This window comes from Periplaneta americana, chromosome 5 (assembly GCF_040183065.1).
Source record: "Periplaneta americana isolate PAMFEO1 chromosome 5, P.americana_PAMFEO1_priV1, whole genome shotgun sequence".
Classification (NCBI taxonomy): domain Eukaryota; kingdom Metazoa; phylum Arthropoda; class Insecta; order Blattodea; family Blattidae; genus Periplaneta; species Periplaneta americana.
The window spans coordinates 129,561,301-129,579,687 of NC_091121.1; the positions used below are offsets into that span (position 1 = coordinate 129,561,301).

Here is an 18,387-nt window from a genome sequence, read left to right on the forward strand (position 1 = left end):
ATAAGATCTATAACCAGTTCCAACGATGCTAGAGAACCTACTGTAATAGTTCATACAGCATCGTTAAATAACCAATTAATTTCAAAAAACATGCATTTCAAATTGGGCCCAATTGTCTAATGACGTAATGACTTCCTCTCAAAAGGAATGGGCTCGATTCCCATATGATATTAAGAGTTTTCTGGAGGAGAATGCGATTACAGACGTATAATAGGTTTTCGCAGGATAATCCTACTACCAATCTCATGCCACCATTGCTCTGCATCTCGCCGACTTTGAATATTCTCTGTAGCTTGAAGAGCCTAGGAATTCTTCTCTGTGATGAAGTGAGTGATCATAACAATGACTGAAGTTATGTTCGATTCACTATGCATAATATATTGTATTAACAAAAAAAAAATAATAATAATACAAATTGACCAAATGAGACGCAGTGCATCAGTCCGGGGAGCCATTACAAACATGGCGAATGAACTGGAAAATTGAGTTCGAATATCTCCATTGCTTTAAAAAAATAGGTTTATAAGCAGCTTATACGCTCCAAAACCACTTTGCATTTCTGTCTTCGAGATATGTACCTTCAATCACACCGGACATAAACGAAAATGGCATTTCATCCGAAGTCAGTGATGCGTCAACATGTTATTGAAAATCAATACTTGAACTGCGTGTTTCGTCTTACACCCTTAAGAAGTGTCTTGCATTATCTGCATTACGAGGTGGCGCAGTTCAGTTTCTCTTCTCGATTTCACTTTGACTGGTCACTGTTTTATTCACAGCGTCTTCGTATTATTGTTTTCACTGTGAATAGTCTTGTGCAATATAATGCAATATTGTTATTAGAGAGCTACTACTTTATGTTAGAAATTAAGATGGATGTACCATCATCAGTACAAGTCCGATGATTCTCGATAAGCGAATTATGTTGAAATAATAGTATCGTTCGCAGTAAGGCAATGAATTGAGGAGAGATGCAGTCATTCTGTTTCTCTATTATTTCAAAGATAACTACGAGAAAAACGTCCACAAATAAATTAGGGGGCTAATTCCAAACATAGAAGAACACAATGCATATGGAAGAGAGATCAAAGAATATAAACCAGACTGCACTCTGATCTTCTAATAACAACAGAGTTTAGCATTTGAACGATGGGAGTTCGTACTAAGCAGCAGGAAATGTCACAACGATGACACATTCTTTCTAAAATGTTTCATGCGTTTCATAATAATTCAGTAGACTGAATGCCTTTGTAATGCTGCGAATGATATTACTGTTTACAGTTTTTTCTTGAAATATTATTCGTAATACATACATAAATGAAGTCATGTAATATACATTCAAATAAGACGATATTCAGTTTCAGTAGATTACAACAAAATAGCAGTCTGCAATCCTGCAAAATCCCAGAATTAGAATATTTGACTTCATTTGTGCATTCTATAGTTAAAATAGATTTTATGCGAATTTACATTGAATAAACTAGGTGGCCCGGGTTCGAATCCCGGTCGGGGCAAGTTACCTGGTTGAGGTTTTTTCCGGAGTTTTCCCTCAACCCAATGCGAGCAAATGCTGAGTAACTTTCGGTGCTGGACCCCGGACTCATTTCACCGGCATTATCACCTTCATATCATTCAGACGCTAAATATCCTAGATGTTGATACAGCGTCGTAAAATAATCCAATAAAATAAAAAATAAAAAAAATATTATTCTCCCATTACTTAAGAAAATCGGCGTTAAAAGTGACATCAGTGTTAAATTACATTAGGCTTTGCATTGTTTCACTCACAGAAGGTAACATAATAACTGTCTTACGCAAATCTGGCTTTCAGGTAAAGCTCCCTGTGAAGCAGACTTGAATAATAACTGCCTGTCTTGGTCTGAGGACTGTTATGACTCTGAGAAAATTATCAGCGAAAAGTAGAATAACAACTGAATCTGGGGATGTACACTGAGCATCTCTTTCCATTTACTTGCTCACCTTATGCAAGAAAAATCGTTAGAATCTATTTCGATTTCATCACCATTTTGCGTTTTCGATTCCATATAATTTCCGTTATTATTATCATCGACTTTGTCTCAACTACTGGGTTGTTTAGCGTCGCTGGAATTGGTGATAGTGAAATGGTATTTGGCGAGATGAGGCCGGGGATACGCCATGAAATTACTTGACAATCACCTTACAGTTGGGGAAAACCTTGGGAAACCCCCAAACAGTTAATGAGACCAAGCGGGAACCGAACCCACGCCCAAGCGTAGCTTCGGAGCAACCAGAATTCCGTATAAAGATCAGCCAGAATTATTATATTTAACGTGCGTCATTCCCGAATAAGCTGATCCGTAGATACTGAATACTAACGAAATGCTCCAGCAGTTAGGAAAAATTTCGATATATGAAAGCACGTACAGACGGATGGACGGCATTCCCCAAGTCACTTTCTATGCATCAAGGATGCTGCAAACTTATACCTCTGTGAAAAACTCGAAATCGATATTTTGCGATATAACAATATTACATCGTATAATGAGAAAGTAAAAGGTAGGTACCTACATTTGCTGAAGAGATGGCAGTTTGTAACCTTCTCTGTTGCCAATAAAGTAAAAGGTAAGTACCTAGATTTGTTAAAGATGCGGCAGTTTGTAACCTTCTCTGTTGTCAATAAAGTAAAAGATAACTACCTACATTTGTTAAAGAGGTAGCAGTTTGTAACCTTCTCTGTTGTCGATAAAGTAAAAGGCAGGTACCTACATTTGTTAAAGAGACGACAGTTTGTAAACTTCTCTGTTGTCAATAAAGTAAAAGATAACTATCTACATTTATTAAGGAGGTAGCAGTTTGTAACCTTCTCTGTTGTCGATAAAGTAAAAGGCAGGTACCTACATTTGTTAAAGAGACGGCAGTTTGTAACCTTTTCTGTTGTCAATAAAGTAAAAGGTAGGTACCTACATTTGTTAAAGAGGCGGCAATTTGTAATCTCTGTTGTCAAAGTAAAGTAAAAGGTAGGTATCTACATTTGTTAAAGAGGTAGCAATTTGTAACCTTCTCTGTTGTTGATAAAGTAAAAGGTAGATACCTACATTTGTTAAAGAGGCGGCAGTTTGTAACCTTCTCTGTTGTCGATAAAGTAAAAGGTAGGTACCTACATGTGTTAAAGAGGTAGCAGTTTGTAACCTTCTCTGTTGTCAAAGTAAAGTAAAAGGTAGGTACCTATATTTGTTAAAGAGGCAGCAGTTTGTAACCTCCTCTGTTGTCAATAAAATAAAAGGTAGGTACCTACATTTGTTAAAGAGGCAGCAGTTTGTAACCTCCTCTGTTGTCAATAAAATAAAAGGTAGGTACCTATATTTGTTAAAGAGGTAGCAATTTGTAACCTTCTCTGTTGTCGATAAAGTAAAAGGCAGGTACCTACATTTGTTAAAGAGGCGGCAGTTTGTAACCTTCTCTGTTGTCGATAAAGTAAAAGGTAGGTACTACATTTGTTAAAGAGGTAGCAGTTTGTAACCTTCTCTGTTGTCAAAGTAAAGTAAAAGGTAGGTACCTATATTTGTTAAAGAGGCAGCAGTTTGTAACCTCTCCTCTGTTGTCAAAGTAAAGTAAAAGGTAGGTACCTATATTTGTTAAAGAGGCAGCAGTTTGTAACCTCTCCTCTGTTGTCAATAAAATAAAAGGTAGGTACCTACATTTGTTAAAGAGGCGGCATTTTGTAACCTCTGTTGTCAATGAAATTCGACAACTTATATTTTGCATGCTTTGCTTTATTTTATTGTACAAAACTTAAAAAGTATTATAAAATTCGGTGATACTAGAAGCGTGCTTTCCTCTTGTAGGAGTTCACATTCGTATCCGTAATACTGCTGACAGTCATTGTTACGTATAATTAATTATGTTGTAACATACGTATTAAAACAGAGATATATGTAAAGATTCTTAATTATAGACTAAAAAAGTAGCCTATAATTATAAATATTAATGAAAAAGAAACGTTGAATGACTAGAAAAAAAACTATGAACCACTGACTCTCGTAACTGCTTTCGCAAACCAAAACCATATGTCCAGGAGAAAAGGAAAAAGTAACGGTATAGCATAGGCGGAGCTACGCGGGTATTAGGGGTACCTGGACACCCCAAAATGAACCTGTGAGTCCCTCAAAAAAAAAAAAAAAAAATATATATATATATATATATATATATATATATATATATATATATATATATATATATATATTGTAAGAAACGCCTCTAAAATATACCAAACTCAAAAATATTTAATAAGTAATCTTTTTTCTTCTTAATCATCATTCGGTTATGCACGAAGGCGAACTTCTGACCGGATTAGTATAGCTCCTGTGTTTTCGGACAAAGTAAATATAGAGTACTGTCATGAGGCGATTTGTCTGCTCACTTGAGACTCCTTAAGTGTGAATCTACTGCTCCCAAACCAACTTTTAAGAATCTTGAAGAATTGGCTGCATTGGATGAAAAATCATGAAGATCTTCAGTTCATTTTATAGTGTCCTCGACAGCTTCTCGACCATGCCAATGATTAGTTGTTCAAGTGAAAGTGCGTTTTCAAAACTTGCTGTCGTAAAAAAAAATAAACTAAGAACCACCCAAAAACAAGTCAGCTTGGAAGCATTTATGAATTTAAGAACATGGTTCCTTTCCAGAGACGTCTTTATTATGATGACTCTTAGTATCCTAACCAAATAATTAATTTATCAAGAAGTCTGATGTTTTTGTTTTACATACTTTATTTTTCTTAATATCAATTTTTTTTCTGTGTTTATCTCAAGGTATCTGTACAAATAATTTAAAGAATACAACAGTAATTCCAATTTATAAATCAGGAGATAAAAACAACATGAATAATTTTATTACAGACCCATTTCACATATATCAAACCTCAGTAAATGTCTATGAAAATGTATTAAACGTAGAGTAGTTAATTATTATTTACAAAAAACAAACATAATATTTTATCCAGTAATCAATACGGTTTTCCAAACAATAAAAGCACTAGTGATACAATATTTCAAGTAACCTAGGCAATAATAAATGAACTATATGCTAGCAACAAATGTTTAGGTAGGCTATATTTTTTTTTAGTGCTGTTGGTCGATCAAAATATATTTTAATCGATTAACTATTTGAATTTAATCGATTAATCGAGTTTTGATCGAGTTTAAAAAGTGTTTTAATATACTGTCATACACAATTATTGTTAAATTTAACTTGTGTTCGGTGATAAGCATAAGTATTAAATGATATCTGTATATATTGTATCGTTATATTACAAAACAACTATTTTAATTACTAACATATTTATTATGAGGCTTATAATTTATTGTGTCAATTTTCCGGGAATTTTTGAGACAAACATAAATAACAAAAAGTATGAAGACTCACCTAGTTAATTAATACTGCTTCATACATGATCTTAAACATGAGAGTGCATTCACATGCTCCGAATTAAGTGCCACTCTGCGTTTAGTGACAATGTTTCCTGCATCACTAAACACGAAAAAACTTTTTTCTGTCAAGCACTTCTCCACGATCGTTCAATTTAAATCCAAACGTTTCACCGAATTTACCTCTCAAATTCGCATAATGATATAATAGAGTTTACACTTTCCACAAACCACAGAAAACTGATTTTTTTGTCTTTATCAAACTAAACACATAACCTTCATATACAAAATCAGTACAGAAACTGCAACTTCTGCAAAAGTACAGCGGTCGAAACAGAAGACTTGGACCCTATTGTAATCGAATTACCAGATTTTAGAAAGATAAGAAGGTAGTGTGCACACAGTGTAGACATGGCTATTTTAAAAGGGATGAAGGGGACGAATCCCAGAAAAGTATGTATGTTATATGCTTGGAAGATGAGCTAACAACAAGGTGTAAGTTTTCTTGTAAAACCATAAAACTTATAAGGGTTTTGCATAGTGTTTCAACTTTCAATAGAGATAGACTAGGTCACTGTCCTCATATCTCGATCCCTTTCTGAAGTGTTTGTGCAAAGATTTTACCTACGCTACCTGGTTTACAGTTAGAAAATAACAGTAGGGACCTACTATTATGCTTTTAAGTAAGCAATTTCCGAGAGAGAAATATTGTCGGAATTTTTAGTATGAGTTTGTATTAACAAAATAATAATTAATATCAACTACAACCGATTAATTTTAATCGACTCGATTATTCGTTCAAATATTTTTATCGATTAATCTTACAACAGAAATTGATCGATTAATCGATTATAAGCCTATTAATCGATTAAATCCCACAACACTAATTTTTTAATGTAGAGGCTCCTAATGCTATTGTATATGCCCATTACAACTATGTTGAACATAAAAATGAACAAATTCAATATTATGCAATATGTAAGAATATTACACTCCACACAAAGCACTTCACTAGTTTCTTCCTTCTTTTTTCAGAGGTCCGCAGATGCCGTGTTTTTAGTTTTTCTTGAGAAAGGTAAATCCGGTAGTGTAGCATTGTATGGGGCAGAAACATAGACATTACGACGAAGTGAAAAGAAGCGACTAGAAGTAGGCCTATTTGAAATGTGGATATTATGGAGAAAGATGGAGTGTGTGAAGTGGACAGACAGAATAAGAAACGAAGCTGTGTTGAAAAGTATGAATGAAGAAAGGATGATGCTGAAACTGATCAGAAAGAGGAAAATGAATTGGCTGGGTCACTGGATAAGAAGAAACTGCCTTTTGGAATTGTGAACGGGAGAAAAGTTCGGAGCAGAAGAAGATATCAGATGATAGACGACATTAAGATATGTAGATCATATGCGGAGACAAAGAGGAAGGCAGAAAATAGGAAAGACTGGAGAATGCTGGATTTGCAGTGAAAGACCTGCCCTTGGGCAGAACATGAATGAATTAATACAAGACATTTTTTACTGAGCCCAGCTGTAGATCCAGGTCACAAAAGTTGAGGCGCGAGGAGTACCCCTAATGGGATTCTCTAGCTTCGTCTATGGGTTTAGAGTAGACATTCAGAATGAACATGAATATTATTGGAAATAGGTCGCATGTACGAGTATGTTTCTGAAGAGCTTGTTTTTTTCAGTGAATCGTATCATCTTTACTTTAAATGTGATTGAATTTGAATATGAACGAACTGAATGTCTCCTCCTCTATTGAGAATTGATTATGATATCTTTTCAGAAGATTCTGTCCTTGGTTCGTTCTTAGATTTCTGTCTTAGCGGTGAAATGATTTCCAGGTACAATGGACCTTTATCTTTAATCTCTCTATGAATCTATAAGGAAACATCAAACAATTGTTATCGACGTCATAATGCATATGTAAAATGAATTATTAATAGAATTAGTAGTAACGATAAACATGTCTACTCTTACTTCGAACGTCATCGCAGTGCTGTCAAACAAATGGACGATGCGTCAAGTCATTCTGTGTTGAGCATTACACCGAGGAGAATAAACTTCAAGGAATTCGTCGCTGTCAGCAACATTCTCGATGTCATTTTCAAGTAAGCTATCTGTTTTTATTAAAGGTTCCTGAATTATTAGATACATAGGCTACATCGAGTTCCAAGCGGATATTTATTTATATTTAGTCTCATTCGATATCATAAAATTTCGGAAATACAGGAAAAGAATTATCCAATAGAAATTTATTTCTAACACTTTTATAAGTCTTAAATAGTAGCGCACAAACAATTCTCTCCTTTTCTTTTTTTTTTTCCTTCTTTTTTGACACACACGTGTGTTCTAAGATGTTTTTCTATTGTATCTCCACGCACAAGCTATAACTTAATCATTCGGGAGGTACTATTACTTTGTCTGTTATGCCTTTGTTAGGAGTTTTATTATTAAGTTAGATAAGTTATAGGTTAGAAATTAATTTAAATTACTTTTTTTTAATCTATGTTTTTGTTGTTGTTGTCATCGTCGTCGTTGTTGTTGTTTAGTCAACTGTCCGAAGACAGGTGTGAACAAGTTCCTATATAATTCAAGACCTCCTCGGAATAAGGATGTAACCAACAAAACTGTAATTCACGTTTCAGGAGAAAGGAAACTAATTTTAGGGCCATATTTCATTAGGTCTGTATTTACTATCACAACCATTTGACTAATCAAGGATATAATTTTATTCAGTCATTGAATACAATAATTTTTTTTTTATAAATATGCTTCAGAACTATATTTTCCACCTAAATCACTTCTTTCAAGAATTCGATGTTACATTCTTTTTTCCTGGGAGGTCTTCAGTTTTGTCTTTGTGTTCTATAACAATGTCTTTTTCTATAATAATATATTTATATTTGTAAATAAAAATTAAATTTTAACAATATTATGAACATAATATGTGTATTATTATTATTATTATTATTATTATTATTATTATTATTATTATTATTATTACTTAGGCTACTTATTTACTTACAAATGGCTTTGCATAATATTGTATTTGTTCATTTTTATGTCTAACATAGTTGTAGTGGGCATATACAATAGCATTACTGTTCTCCAACCAGGAGATCAACCGTGAAAGGAATGTGCTTACTATTGTGTCATCTATTGGAGCGAAGTAGATATATAATATTACTGTTATAACGTCAGTTTAAAAATCATGCGCTCTCCTCCATATGTTATTTCCTGTATGGAGGGATTAAAAGTCCAGGAGATTAACAGTGATCTAATTTTGTAACTATGGTAGTAGAAATATGTGTGTATCAATGTTATGGTTTGTGCTGTGAGAGCTAGCCAATAGAGATACGAGTACCCACGTGTGTGACCTTATGACATCTTATGACATCAACATTCATTCACAGCATTACCCCGCTGCGTCTCATTCCGCAAAGAATTTCGCGTGGTTGGAGTACAGTAGGAGCCTCTACATTAAAACATGTATACCTAAACATTTGTTGCTAGCATATAGTTCATTTATTATTGCCTAGGTTACTTGAAACATTGTATCACTAGTGCTTTTATTGTTTTGAAAACCGTATTGATTACTGGATAAAATATTATGTTTGTTTTTCGTAAATAATAATTAACTAGTCTATGTTTAGGAAGCATAGGCCTACAGTTAGTCAATATCTGAACGCCTATTACAATTAAAGAAAGGAATCTGGACCGGACCACCGACTTAGCTAGGGATAGCGAGCCAGACTAGTTATCCGGGGACGTGTCTGGGTGTGGATTCGCTTCCATCTTGACCTGAATATTTATTTATTTATTTATTTATTTATTTATTTATTTATTTATTTATTTATTTATTTATTTATTTATTTTTATGTTATTTATTTATTTTTATGTTATTTATTTATTTTTATGTTATTTATTTATTTAATTTTTATTTATTTATTTATTTGTTTATTTATGTAGAGTAATTTCATAATGAATTTTCTGACACATCTGCTTAGATACCATCCAGCTATCACCAATCCTACAGACACTAGGTAACTTCGCAATTAATACAGTATCGTTAAATAACCGATTAAAAACACTCTTCCGAAACATCATGCCGAAATTCTCTTCGAAAAAACTGTACGTGGGTAAATACTTTAAAGAACAAATGAACTACAAAAATATTGTTGTCATTATAAACTGTAAGACACAAAAAATGCGTCTTAAACACAATGCACCTACTAGTAATTACTTAAGTTACCTTTCCTATTGTTAGAAATAGACAAGTCAGTTGTGTGACATTTTACACTACAGTAGAGACAGAGTGGTAACTTATAAGTCGTAAAATATAACTTATCACTCTTATCAGTCAGTGTCTATTGTAAACTGTGTGTTGCACTATCGTTTTATTACTTTCGAGGAATTCCCACCTTTCTGCTAATATTATAGTATCATACAGAAGGTCGAAGAAAATAGTATAGATAATATAATTTAACATAATTTCAAAGCGACGGGTAATTTCAAGTCTAATATTGAAATATATATACAGAATGCTAGATTTACTAAGAGGCCTATACCAATTTCAGTTTAAAAAATAGTCTGTAAAAGAATACACAATACAATAGTAATTCCAAATCTTCTGGAGACAGATTGCGGCACGGAACTTCCAGCTTGACTTTGCTTTCGAACTGGACCGGGACGCACCGAGACTTCGCTCCGGAAAATAAATATTTATGCATGTCCGAAACATAACGATGCCAACCTTGACATCCAGTACGAGTCTTTTAGTGATTGATAAATTGATATGGTGAGTTCATGTAAATATATATTTCCAACTAGATCACTGCTTTCGAAGAAAGTCACCTTTAAAAATCAGTTGCCCTCGACCGGCTTTGAACCTGCGAACCTTGGATCGTGACAAGCATGGTAACCACTCTTACCACATAGAGTGACCATAAATGTAACTACTTATCTTAAAATTAGCTCACTTGTAACATAAGTCTAATTTGTGTAATTAATAGACTATAACAGCTGTTAAAAAGCCCAGATATAAAATAAAAACATCGGAATGTCAGAACGATACATCTTGAATAAGAATAAAATAGACTTCTTTATTTACTTGAATTGAAGCGAGGAAACAAAAGCAAAATAAGCTCTTTAAATTAGTTCCATAGGAAGACGCACTCTAGCAAGCACTCTAGCTGTCGCTACTGTGATGCAAGTATCTAGTAATATTCGGGAATTAAAGGTGCCGCTTATTAAAATATAAGAAGTTTTTTAATCCCAACAAACACAAAATTTATACAGTATATGCAGAAGTAATGTTTGTAGGATAATGTGACGCACATTAATTGTATTGATGTTCAATAATGTTCTCCTGTCAGAATGTGATGTGTATCATCATCATCATCATCATCATCATCATCATCATCATCATCGTCCTAACAAGTATTGGGCCGAGTGGCCTGTTACGGTCTTGTTTTCTGTCCATCTCTTTTAAGGTCTGCCAATGGATGTTTTTCCCTTCGGTCGATAATTAAAATTGCCTTTGGAAATCTGTTGTTGCTCATTCTGTTGACATGATTTTCCCAGTTTTCTTGATATCGCCAAGGTGTATTCCATCACTAGTTCAGTCTTCAGTTCCTCCATGATACCACAGTCTAGTATATAGTCACGAAGCTCAATACGTAGGGAATATGCATCCCTAGACAGTTGCTAACCACTAGGATCGCTACTATCGCCTCATCACAAACAATGCGAAATAGAACCGGCACAGTCTATTGTTCCTAGTACCCTCAACAACTCAAGCTTCGTGACTGTATACACTAGACTATGATGATACCAACGAGTTTATAACTCATTAGTGTATCCCGCAGTCCTCCTCATGAATCTCATCTCACATGCTGTAATTATTCTGTTAATGTCATGAGTTCATAAGGTTCATGTTGTGTATTATTATTATTATTATTATTATTATTATTATTATTATTATTATTTACATTTTCAAGGTTACGTATTAATCACTCCATTGTTATTTTCATCCTCACTAAAAAAGAAGATACTGGTACTGTGGAAATTGAAAGTTACATAATATCTTATAGATACGCCAATGATACGACTCCGGATCTTCTCCTCATATGAAATGAGGCATTACTTAGACAGTGAACAAAGATTCGTGTTCAGCTGAATACGATAATTGAAACTTATTTTATGCAATACGTATTTATTGCACATATGCTTATAGAGTGATATTGCGATGACTTACAGTAGATACTAAAAGCTAGTAACTGCTGCTATTGCTACTGCTGAAATTACTGTTATTTTACTGCAACTGTTGTTACTACTTCTGCTTGTACTATCAGTGATGTAGTTGGGCCGGTCCTGGTCGGTACGCCGTACCGTCTAAAATAAAAACTCGCTATTACCATACCGGCAAAAAATACAGACTCGAAAATATATTAATTATGTTTAAATAATCTTTAATATACTTTGAAATGGAGGATATTAGCTATCTGAAAAACATTATTTTGATTTTGATATCTGCCATAAAAGTAGCGGCTGGCATCTCATATCCTTTGCTTAAACGCTTGTCCATTCGTTGTTTTATCGAAAACCATGGTCTGATACTTCAGTAGCAGTTGTGATCGTGAATTACTTAAAGCTTGCATGCCGCCGTGGTATTTCTATAATTAACACTAATTTTATGGCATGGCGCCTCAAGAAATCTGCTACACTGATTCGCTAATTTCAAAACTTGCGTAGATGCCTTCGCGTAACACGAATTTTATGATGTTGCGCCTCAAGAATTCTGCTGCGCTGATTCGCTAATTTTATAACTCGCTCAGGTGTAATGCTAGCAGTTTGGTAGAGAGGGGAAATATTGTTACTTTTCGTGCGTTCATAAATTTTGAGTTCAGTTACATATTACAGATTCTATTCCAATTTCAACAAAAAAAAAAAAATGTGAATGAGCATTACTGCAATGAATGATATCTGCACTAAGAAAAGGAATACTCTTCCAGTAAAAGAGTTTCTAGGCTTTTCTTTCTAAGAAGTGTTGGGCCACCAGCGTCAGTGTTAAATTTTTTGCGTTATATGCATTGTGGCTGCGATCTGGAAGGAGGTCTGCATGACGAAAAAGTACCTAACCTGGAAAAGAAGTGTATTACGAGTCCATACAGAGTCTAATATGACCAAGGAGATTTCAACAGTACCCCGTAAAATTTGTTTCCAACTACAGCACGCACTGGATATTATTATGGTTAAAGTGCTACTAGACTACTGCTATTACTGTCAACACTATTACTAAATATTTCTACAGTATTACCACAGTCTAGTATATACAGTCACGAAGCTCAATACGTAGTAAATATGCATCCATAGATAGTTGCTTACCACTAGGATCACTAATATCGCCTCATTACAGACAATGCGAAATAGTACCGGCACAGTCAATTGTTCCTAGCACCCTCACAACTCAAGCTTCGTGACTGTATAATACTAGACTGTGGTATTATATTACTATTGGCTAATGCTGCTTCTACATTGCTACTGCAGTCTACCAGTCTACTAATGCTATTGCTGCTACCAGTATTGCTTTACGCGAGTCAATACTCTATTGTCTTATGTATGAGAGAGAGTATAGTACACTTGCATTTTTTTCCGTATGTGCTTGTGCAGGTGTGAGAAAAAGAGATAAGCTCTGTTGACAGGATAGTGTGATTGACGTCTGTGTCTCAGTTTATTAGCTTTAATAACGACCTCGATTTGATTTATTGTTACAGTGGTGCAGTCGACACCATTGTATGCTGGAAATGATGTTTTGCTGGAAGATGACAAGCCAGTGTTGCCAGGTCTCCCAATCAGGGCAGCCACACTTCCAGCACTTGCTCGCTTAGTGGTGAATGTCTTCAGTAAGTATCTTCTGTAATGCGTTGGTAAATGAGTAAATAATTTTTTATTTTATTCCTAGAACCATAGAATAAAAATTATCACGTTAATTATCATTTATAAACATTTTGTATTTGCCTCCAATTTATATGCCGACCGTTTTATGATTTCCAGATTGCAATGGAGATCTTTCATCTGACGTTGCCGCCATGCCCAAGGTGGTTTTTCAGATGCACAGGTGGTTTACATCCTCCGCCACACTGGTTGAACAGATGATGACATTGCATAAGAGGGCTGGCGAAATTTCCCCCTGTACAATCGAGGGATGTATACACAGCCATGCAACTACCACACCTGAAGTTTGCCAGCTTCTCCAATATCAAACCAGAGTCTGCCATGCCATCAGGTACTTTCTACAAGTAAGATTGTTTAAATAGTTTGCTTAACACGACAAAAAAATGTTTCCGAATAACAGTGCAGATTTGAGGTGCGATACTTCACATTACAGTGCTCTGAACCAAAACGTTTTGCAGATATAAGATCCAAACTTATATTTTACACTAGCCTATATCTTATGTATCATCATTGTTATTGTTACCATATACTACAATCACACCCGATGAATATACCACGCTTTGTTAAGGCAAGAATATTTAGTTTCAATGTTAAAAACTAACTAAAATAATCATAACACTGCTAACGTTTTAACTAAGAAAGTTTTGTGATAAAAATAATAGTTGGCATGTACCATGTCCTCCTCACTCACTATTGCATAGAGCGTCGGCTGTCCACGCTGGTAAACCGGGTCTCAGCTGATCCAACTGGAATTTGTGGTAGACAAAAACGATGCTTAGGAGTAGGTTTTCTCGGGGTACTCCCGTTTCCCCTACTGGCATTTCAACATTGATTTAATAATCATCATACAGTGCTATGTAGTTTGCTTCCCATGATGTACCAAGTCAACATCTACGGGTAGTTAAATGAACTACAGCTTCCTTGCGTTTCTAACATATGGGGACGCTTCGGTGAAAAACAAAAGTCAAGTGCCCGCCATTGCATAAAAAAAATATATAATATAGGCTACTCCTTGATGAAAAAGTGGTTACCATGGTTAGATCTGAGGTTCGCGAGTTTTACATCCGGTCGGCAGATGGCGATAAAAAAACCTTAGTATAGCCTCCTTCGAAAGGAAATGAGTCCCGTCTAGTGGATACTTCATGATAATACTCGGTTTTTAAAATGGAGAGATCTGTGTGAGAGAGACAGAGAGAGCCACTATTGTTTACGTTGATCTGATAACTGAAAACAAGTGGAGTAAGTACTAATTCACTATGAGCTGGTTTAAAAGGCCATTATGACCACAGTCGGCTAAGGCGCTTGCCTGCCGATCCGGAGTTGCTCTCGGGCGCGGGTTCGATTCTCGCTTGGGCTGATTACCTGGTTGGGGTTTTCCGAGGTTTTCCCCAACCGAAAGGCGAATGTCAGATAACACTGCGTAACAAATTTTAACTTTTTTTTTTTTTTTTTTTTTTTTTGCGCTGGGCATGTGATGTGTTTTCTATATAATTTGAGCCTCCTAAATACGAATATGACAATAAAAAATAGTTATTGGTTATGGTTTTTGAGAAATTTTCGAATTTATATCTATTCAAAATACTGCTTTATACAGTGCGTTCATAGCTCAGCCGGACAGTTCCGCGGTGGCCTTGGACTGGGTGAAGATTGGCACGCCTGCCGCCAGAGTTACACGTAAACGACCGGCAAGTCATGGGTACGGAACAGTAACTATTCTACTAACATTAGGCTTACCTGCATCACAACAGATGTTGAAAGTGATGACCTTCAACATTCCCTATAGCTCTGAAAACAATTCTGGTTCACTCGCAAAAGTTCATGTTGACTGATTGCCTGTATTTCTCTCGTTATGTTGTCCTTCAATTCTTGTAACATGTGCGGATTTTATGCGTACACTTTATTCTTTAACGTTCCCCATAAATGAAAATCACAAGGAGATAGGTCAGGGGAACAAGGTGGCCACAATCCTCGACTAATTATTCTGTCACCAAACACACTTCGCAATTCATGCATAGAATTCGCAGCAGTGTGCGCTGTAGCTGAATCTTGCTAAAACCAGCCACTCAATCGTTCATTTCTTGTTAGTTGCGGAAAAAAAATTATTTAAAATTGAAGTTACATAAACGTGTGAATCAACTGTTGTGTCGAAAAATATGGGACCTATAATTCTACTCGCACTCACTGCACACCAAACCCCAACCTTTGCAGCGTGGTGAGGAACTTCATGAATAATATGGGGATTTTCGGTAGCCCAGTATCTATTGTTCTGAGTAGAAACGTGACCGTGAAGAAATGAAACCACGCTTCATCAGTTAAGAACGTTAAAAGTGGGTCCATGTCGCCATTATGAACGGACTGCACAAACTAATTGCAACAATTAACCCTACTTACAGGATCTTGTGGTTGTAAAGCATGAACTACAGTTACCCTGTAAGGCTTAAGTTTCAGAAGTTTCGTTGCCACAAAAGCTGACGTCTTGGAAATGTTAACCTCTTGTGCTAAACATCGCAGTGATTTGAGGGGGAGTGCTCTAACCGGACCCCTACTTCATCAAGCTTCTCTTCTGTCAGTACACAGCATTGTTGAACACGTTTCTTGTTAAAAAAAATCCTGTACGTCTGGCTTTATTGACAAGGGCATGAATAGTTGACCAGCTAGGAATTCGAACACCTGCAAAACGATGTTCAAATTCTCTTCAACACCTTGCAGAAGAGCATTTCACATACGCATCATAGAGAAAAATACATTGTTCTAAAGTGTACCCAACCATTATTAATAGACACTTTATCACCACGAGACAACACAATTTTACTCATAACACGCGCACACGTCCCTGATCCAACTCGACTGGCTGGCACGTCAGCGGTAGCTACAGCACTACTCTGGCGGCAGGTGCGCCAATCTTTACCCAGTGCAAGGCCGCTGTGGAACGGTCCGGCTGAGCTACGAACGCACTGCATAATGACAGTAGGGTTAAATATTCACTGTTCAGAAGATTACAGCTTTCTTTCTCTGCATTTTCTTTTCATACTGGGCATCAGGTAAATCACGAGATAAAGTTCAACAATAGTCTGCTGGCATATTGGTACTCCTCTGTCCTTGGTATCTTTTATCCATAGTTTAAATTTCTTGATGAAAGCGCTCACCATGCTCATCACTGAAATCGTCACAATTTTAGGGGAAAAAGTCAAGATGGGAGTGAAGAAAGTGAATTTTAGGCACATATCACAACCTATAGTTTCATATGCCAACAGTAAATTTTGCACTAGTTCTTCATAGTTCTCACTTCTACTGTTACCCAGAAAATTTAATACAACCTCCTTGAATGCAATCCAGGTGGCTTTCTCTTTTCCTTCCAACAAAGATTCAGAGTGATTGTCCTTCATTATTTCTTTAATTTGTGGTCCATTGAAAACTCTCTCTTTTATTTTTGAGTCACTAATTGCAGGAAATTTTTCCTGGATATGTTTAAATGCTTCAGTTTTATGATTCATCCCTTCAACAAAATTCTTCATTAACACTAACTTAATGTGTGAAGGGGGCAAAATTACTTTACTTTGAGGTACAAGGGGTTGATGTATATTTTTCTTCCCTGGCTCTAGTGATTATCGTTTTATTTTATAATCCTTATCTCGAACGCAACTGTCCCATTCGCACAGAAAGCAGCAACATTTTGTGTAGCCTAATTATATTCCAAGAAGCAATGCTACAACCTTCAAATCCGCATATGTAAACCATTTGTAATTTGAATATTATAATTAAAGCACACTTTAAAGAAATACACGTCTTACACAGAATACTAACACTACGGAAATCTCCTGATAAACTGAAGCAATTTCATATAGCGAATCTGTTTCTCTCCCTCCAGATGTAACCGAAAAGGGCAATAAAACAATTTCAGCTTCTAGAAGTCGTTTTGACAAGATGATCTATTGCAAAATATGAACTACAGTAATGTCATTAAAGCTCACAGTGAAAGAAATACACATCTCAAGTAAAATCAGATAAACTCAAGCGAATTCATACCTGTTTTCCCCCTCCAAATAGACTCGTAAAAGAGCAATAAAATAATTTCCGTTTCTACAAGTGCTTCCATGGTGGCCTACTTATACTAATATTGTCTTCACATAATGGGTCGTCACATTTGTAAAACAAAGTAGTTACACACGAAATACGGTGATTTTTTTTTTAAATAGAATGCATATAAAATGAATTATATTGTGCATCTCGAAAACCTGAGCTGATAGAACATTTTGCTTGTTAGTTTTGAATTCAGGAAGTCGAAATTAGTAAGAATTTGTTAGTTTTATATCTGGCCGCAAAATGATTGTTGACCAGTGTAATCTATGGCGATTTCTTGGCCTCATCTCACCAAATACCATCTCACTACCACAAATTCCATCGACGCTAAATAACCTAGTACCTAGTTGATACAGCGTCATTAAATAACTGACTAAAAACACATTACTTGCTTTCAGTATTCTAGAGTTAAATGACGTAAAATTAAACTAAGATGATTTAAATGCGTCTGAAATGTTTGGGACGGGAGAAGGCAGACACTTACATAGCTTTGGCGGGAATTTCACGCAGATCCTCCTGCTGATTTAATGACTGCTTAATCTGAAAAAATCTCGAACCTTAAAATTGTGGTTCGTATATAGGGGAAACTGTCCTTATGACATACTCAGGTAAAATGACATACCTTAGGTTTCTCAATATCTGTGCAAGGGACAGCATTTCTCTTAACTGGGTTATGTTCATATCTTACTGGTTACAGAGAACCTCCATAAATTGCGTTAAATCAGTGAAATCAGTGAAAATCTTGTTGTCGAACTTTGGAGTGACATTTCTTTGGTGGCATTTTACTTGAACTTAAAGAAGTCAAACACCTTTTTTATACATGAGACATGTAAGTACTTCTGTTCTGATTATTTTTAACATATATTGTAACCTTCAAATCCATGTGAGCGTTGGCAGTACCTCCATATGTTGAAAGCTATCAGTCAGGGTAAAATAACGTACCG

At 35.5% G+C, this 18,387-nt stretch overlaps 1 protein-coding gene across 8 annotated transcripts in view; it reads left to right on the plus strand.

Annotated features, from left to right (window-relative positions):
• LOC138700190 (ras guanyl-releasing protein 3-like) overlaps nucleotides 1-18,387 on the plus strand; it is a 615,134-nt gene that overhangs the window by 528,206 nt on the left and 68,541 nt on the right. For 7 of the 8 annotated variants that reach the window (XR_011332295.1, XM_069826618.1, XM_069826616.1 and 4 more), the window contains 2 exons: nucleotides 13,183-13,311; nucleotides 13,463-13,694. Coding sequence is in view for 7 of the 8 variants with exons in the window: in XM_069826618.1 (XP_069682719.1) it covers nucleotides 13,183-13,311; nucleotides 13,463-13,694 (361 nt within the window). In the remaining variant the exon portion in view is untranslated. Of the gene's footprint in view, nucleotides 1-13,182; nucleotides 13,312-13,462; nucleotides 13,708-18,387 lie in introns of those variants that run through there. The other variant, XM_069826621.1, reaches the window with a different exon arrangement.